Source organism: Echinops telfairi, unplaced genomic scaffold (genome assembly GCF_000313985.2).
Source record: "Echinops telfairi isolate 266 unplaced genomic scaffold, ASM31398v2 ScPeMD7_7468;HRSCAF=8506_0, whole genome shotgun sequence".
Taxonomy (NCBI): domain Eukaryota; kingdom Metazoa; phylum Chordata; class Mammalia; order Afrosoricida; family Tenrecidae; genus Echinops; species Echinops telfairi.
Genome location: NW_022111369.1, coordinates 68,349,869 through 68,355,868, shown reverse-complemented (window position 1 = coordinate 68,355,868; position 6,000 = coordinate 68,349,869). Strand labels below are relative to the sequence as shown.

The 6,000-nt window shown below is 41.0% G+C and overlaps 1 protein-coding gene across 1 annotated transcript in view; it reads right to left on the bottom strand.

Moving 5' to 3' along the window:
- The window catches only part of CEP135 (centrosomal protein 135), a 110,990-nt gene that overhangs the window by 5,611 nt on the left and 99,379 nt on the right, over window positions 1-6,000 (bottom strand). The window contains exon 25 of the mRNA XM_004706334.2: window positions 5,311-5,424. Within this exon, the coding sequence (XP_004706391.1) occupies window positions 5,322-5,424 (103 nt within the window). The 3' untranslated portion in view covers window positions 5,311-5,321. The remainder of the gene's footprint in view (window positions 1-5,310; window positions 5,425-6,000) is intronic.

Sequence of the window (6,000 nt, the reverse complement as noted above, 5' to 3'; positions counted from 1 at the left end):
AATGCGGAGCTGATGCCAGGGACTTAAGGGGAAAGCAAATGGTTTGAGAATGATGAGGGCAATGAATGTACAAATATGCTTTATACAATTGATGTATGTATGGATTAGGATAAGAGTTGTATGATCCCCTAATAAAATAAAATTTTAAAAAAGCTATGAGTCCCCATAAAATTTTTATATATGTATACACACACACACACACACACACAAATATATATAAAGAAAGACACACACACACACACACCTGCTCACCAACAGACAGGTTCAAGGACACTCATTACAGCACTGTCAAAATCCAAAATGGAAACTATCAACTGCCTGCCAACAAGAGAACAGATAAATGGGCTGTGGGTAATTTCCACAATGGAATACTACTGAGCAATCTCCAAGCACACAAAACAATACGGAGGCACTGCATACATGTAAGGTTGAACAATTTTTAAAAATAAGAACTAGATTGGCAGGAAATCTTAGTCCCAAAGCACAGCTGAAACCTGCCCCTGTGGGTGCCCCGTTGATATTTAAAATGCTGGTGACATGGTGTCTAGCATCACAGCCACATGCCAGCTACAGACAGATGAGCAGAAGGTCCTGTCATCTGTTAAAGAGACGACCTTCGGATGGCAGTGGAGCACTGCCTGACCTACTGGGTCAGAAGATGCACCCAGCTCGGAAGACGCCTAAAACACACCTGGGAAAGCACTGCTTCTTCTACGAAGAGTCGCCCTTCATGACGTGGTTGGAGTAAAGCTTTGGGGACTTTCATTTGCTAATGTGGGTGACTCCAAGTGACAGGTAACAGCTGCAAATATACATTAATAATTGGAATGTGGAAATGTATAAAGTGTGAATCTAGGAAAATGGAAAGTCATCAACAATGAAGCGGAATGCATAATATCCTGAGCTAAAATGGACTGGTGTTGGCCACAGAGAACCAGAAAGTCATATTACTCACCATGCTGCAGGCGACACAGCGAAGAGGAAGGGCAGTGCATTCGTCGTTGAAAGAACAATTCAAGATCTGTCCTGAAGTCCACTGCTGCCAGCAATGGGGCTATATCCCCCTACACCTAGAGACCAGTTCCCCCGACTCTCATCAAAGTTACGCACTAACCACCAACGCCAAAAGAAGACCTCGAGACTTTGACCAGCTTCACGTGTAATGCACACTGAGAACTACTGATGCCCGGAATGCACAAGTTGGAAACCACCAGGAAGAATCAGTAGTTAGAAAGCACAGTCTTTGTGGTATAGAAACAACACAGGAGATCACATGGGAAAGTTTTGGAAGACTTATTCTTGGCAAATACCTTTTATCAAGAACATAAATGCTCTTGCGAGACTGAATACACAAGAATCAAAGCAACTACATATGTGGAAAGAGACAATGGAGAAGCTTAGTAACATCAGTCAGAATGAGGCTGGGGACCAACAGTGAAAAAGACCATCAACTGTTCTTATGCAAATTCAAGTTGAAGCTGAAGAAAGTTAAAACAACTTGAAGAGAGCCAAAGCACCACTTGGAGTAGACTCACTGGCAGAGAGTAAATCCTGACTCCTCCTGAAACTAAAGACCACCGCGAGGACAGATTTAATGCGTTAAACAGGGGGAGGGGAGAAAAGGCCAAGGTGGATGTCAGAAGAGACTGAATACAGAGCAGCTAAAGTGAATGGCTGCACCAGTGGGCTCAGGCATAGGAACATGGGGGAGGATGTCGTTCTGCTGTGCACGGGGTCAGAGCTGACTCGATGGCACTAACATGGACAAAGTGAGTGGAAGAAATGATGAGTAAGAAACTGAACAGAAGGGTTAAAAGAGTGCCTTAAGGATACATAATAAAATGTGCAAATACTTGGATTTGAAAACCAAAAAGGAAGAAAATGCTTGGTATTTTTCAAGCTGTAAAAACTGATATAAAAATTCACAAGGTACACCAATGAGGGAGTAATTGGCAAAATAATGAGTGATGCCAGAAGCATCAAAAGAAATGATAATAATAGTAATAATATAATAAGGGTTCCTGGGGGGGGGGGTCGGGTGGGAGAGGGAGGGGATAAATGGGAGCTGATATCAGAAAGTTCAACAAAGAAAATGTTTTGAAACTGATAGTGGCAGCAATTGTACAATTATGCTTGATTTAATTGAATTATGGATTGTAATATCTGTAAGCGCTTCCAATAAAATGATCAATAAATCACAATTTTAAAAGAAATGCATGAAGACACTATACCAAAAAGAATCGGGAAAGGTTCAACCATTTCAGGAGGTAGCATATTATAAGCACCGGTGGTATCAGAGGGAGAAGTCCAAGGTGCACTGAAGGCATTAGTAAACATACAAGACTTTAGGAATTGATGGAATGTCAGTTGAGATGTATGTTAGTTTGGGTACATTACAGAAACAAATCCACAGAAACTCATATTTATATGAGAGTTTTATACAAAGGGTAAATGTACATTAAGAAACCATCCCAACCCAGTGGTGTCCAAGCCCGAAAGTCCAACATTAGCTTATATGTCTGACACCAATCTACAAAGTCCTTCTGAATCCCACAAAACACATGCAATGACGCCAACTATAGGAGGAAAGCCAAATCAGTGAGCGTGTAAGCATCTCAGCACAGGCACAGGTCTCCATGTGGCTGCTCCAGCACCCGGGGCTGCATCAGAGTAAGTCTATGTGGCTTCTCCTCAGGGATGTCTTGCAGGAAGTGAGCCTTGCCAGCTGAAGCAGGGAACTGGTTAAGGCAGCTGCACCCTGGTCTGACTAAGAGACCTGAGAACAGAAACGTGAGGCTTACAGAGCCACCTCATGGAGAGACTTTCTCTTTTTTTCACTGCCCTTTTACTTTACCAAGCATGATCCCCTTTGCTAAGGAATGGGCTCTCCTAACACGTCCAAAGTACACGAGATGAAGTCTCACCAGCCTAACTTTAAAAAAAAAATCTTATGGGGGGATCTTACAATATTCCATATATCAAATGTATACAAGCATATTTTTACATATGTTGCCATCATCGTTTCCAAAACATTGTCTACTTGAGCCCTTGGTATAAGCGCCTCTTTTCCCCCCTCCTTCCTCCACCCTCGTGAATCCCTGATCAATTATAATCTATTATCATTATTTCATATCTTACACTGTCCATTATCTCCCTTCACCCACGTTTCTGTTATTTGTCCTCTTCAGAGGGGTGAGGCGTGGACAAGCAGGCTATATATCCAATCTTGTGATGGGCTGGCCCTTTCTCACCCTTCCCCCTCCCTGACCATCCGCCTACCCCAATGATATTGCTACACACACTACTACTTTTCCTGAGGGGTTTATCTGTCCCGGATTCCATGTATTGAGAGCTCTTATCTGTACCAACGTGTGTTCTCTGGTGTAGCCAGATTTGTAAGGTAGAACTAGGTCATGGTAGTGGGAAGGAGGAAGCATTAAGGAACAAGAGGAATGATGTGTGATTCATCAGTGCTGTAGTGCACCTTGGTTGAATCATCCCTTCCTTCCTTATAACCCTTCTGTGGGGGATATCCAATTGTCTACTGATGGGCTTTGGATCTCTACTCCAACCCCCCTTGTTAGCATTGATATAGTTATTTGTTTTGGATCTTTTGATACCTGATCCTGTCGACACTTCATGACATCACACAGGATGGTGTGCCTCTTCCATGTGGGTTTATTTGTGTCCCTGCTGGATGACTACTTGTTTGACTTTAAGCCATTAAGACCCAAGATGCTATATCTTTTAATAGACAGGCACCATCAGCATTTTTTTTTACCACATTTGCTTATGCACCCATTTTGTCTTCAGTGATTGTGTTGGGAAGGTGAGTATCAAAGAGTGGCAGGTTATTAGAACAAAGTGTTCCTGTGTTCAGGGAGTCCTTGAGTAGAGGCCCAAAATCCGTCTGCTATCTTAAGACTTAACATAAATATATGTGCATTGGTCCCTATCCCTTCCATTATAAATTAGTATATTTACATATATACATGCCTATACCACACCTCTATAAATAGCTTTTGCCTCCTATTTCTTTCCTCTGTTATTTCCTTTCACCTTCCTCCTGTCCCACTATCATGCTCACCCTCCATTCAGCTCTCACTATTTCATTTCATATACATTGCTCTTGATCAAACCCCACGTGGCATTATACACCCTCCTCACCATCAATTTTAGATCTCCTGTTCCCTTATCTCTGAGTTTGTTGGGTCCGCACTCTCCATCCCCGCCGTCTCCTCCCATGCCCCCACCATGCCAGTCCTGCTGTTTTCTCCTTGGGATTGTTTGTCCTGCCTATGTTATGTAGATAGACGTAAGGTGAAAGAGAAACAAAACCAAAACATAATAAAACAAACAAAACAGAACAGAACAAGAAAAAAGACACAAAACCTAATAGTTCCAGGTCTGCTGACCCATATGTGTGTTCACCAGGCTCAATGTTAAAGAGTATTCTGGCTGTACTTCTTCCAAGAGAGATGCATCTGTTCTTCTGCTAGTCCGTGGTACTTTGAATACTCTCACCATCAACATAATTCAAAGGCATCCATTATTAATCTTCCTTATGACTAAATTTCTTTCGCTATGCACATGATAATTTAATTTAAAATCTGCCCTACATTTCAATTATTATTGTACTGGGCTTAAACTTTCATCATATCCAACACCTTATGGAGCTGTACCTTTGGCTTCTACCCTCAATTTGGCCCAAATATAGTTGTGAATTTATTTTCCAGAAATGCATTTATCTTAACCTTAACTTATACATGTCCCACCTATAGGAGGACCTTCCATGGCTCCCCAAAACTTATAGAATTAAACCATAATCTTCACTTAGTGCTAAATGTAATATATTCAATATATATCCTACATATTGGATCTAGTCTATGGTCAGAATCAATGCCATGAAAGGAAGTTCTACTTCATAAATATTCCCCCTCACTGTTTCCCGTGACCTCCTATTCCTGTCCTGTGTGTTCTTGACTCTGTATCTTTCCTGACACGTTTCCCACCCCTTACCCACACTCTGAATTAAAAGTATTACTTTACGATAGGCTCACATTATCACATAACCCTTTACTGTGGATGACTTCTTTTAAAATTGAGATATAACTTACAACAAAATGCATAGATCGTAAGTGTTCATTTTAATGATCTTTGTGTGTAAATCTGTAACCAAGTCCAAGATATAGAACATTTTCACTACTCTAGAAAGTTTCCCTGAACACCTTTCCAGCCAATCTGGCCTTCCTCGACCAAGTTTAATCACCAGAGGTTAGTCCAGCCTTTCTTCATAACAGACACACATACCTTTCTGTTAATTATAAGTCTGTAAGTTCAGGAGAACATGAAGGAGACCTCAGAGTAGAACTAAGGGGTGGTGTAGGAAGACCATGTCGACGCATCTCTTGGATTGCTCGTTCTCTGTAAGTAAAACAAGAGAAAGAAATCACTATGACCAACCATAATGTACTAAACAAAGTGCTATACAAAACATAAGTAAGGTGCTGTACAAAACATTAAGTGTTACTGATATTAGCTAATTAAGTATTCTCTACAACAGGCACAGGGAGAAAAGATGGGGCTGTCCAGTCCTATAAACAATTATTCTCAGAAAGCCACAAGGGCAGTTCTACTCCATGGCCCTAATTTGATTTTTTAAAAGTTTACTACATTAAATAATTGATATATATATTATTACTATATTTAAAAGCACTACATTCTTGGATAATTTTTGAGTAAATGATAAAATATTTTCATTACAAGAATTTGTATTTAAGGGATTATTTAAAGCAATATGGTAAAACCAAAATTGTGGGATAACAGTTCCAGTTCCACTGTCAGGGTGATTCCTGAAGGCCTCAAACAGGAGCCCTGGTGGCTTAGTACATTAGGACCTGGGCTACTAACATCACGGTCAACAGTTCAAAGCGACCAGCTGCTCTGTGGGAGAAAGATGAGGTTTTGTGCTGCTGTAGACTTACAGTCTCAGAATCCCAC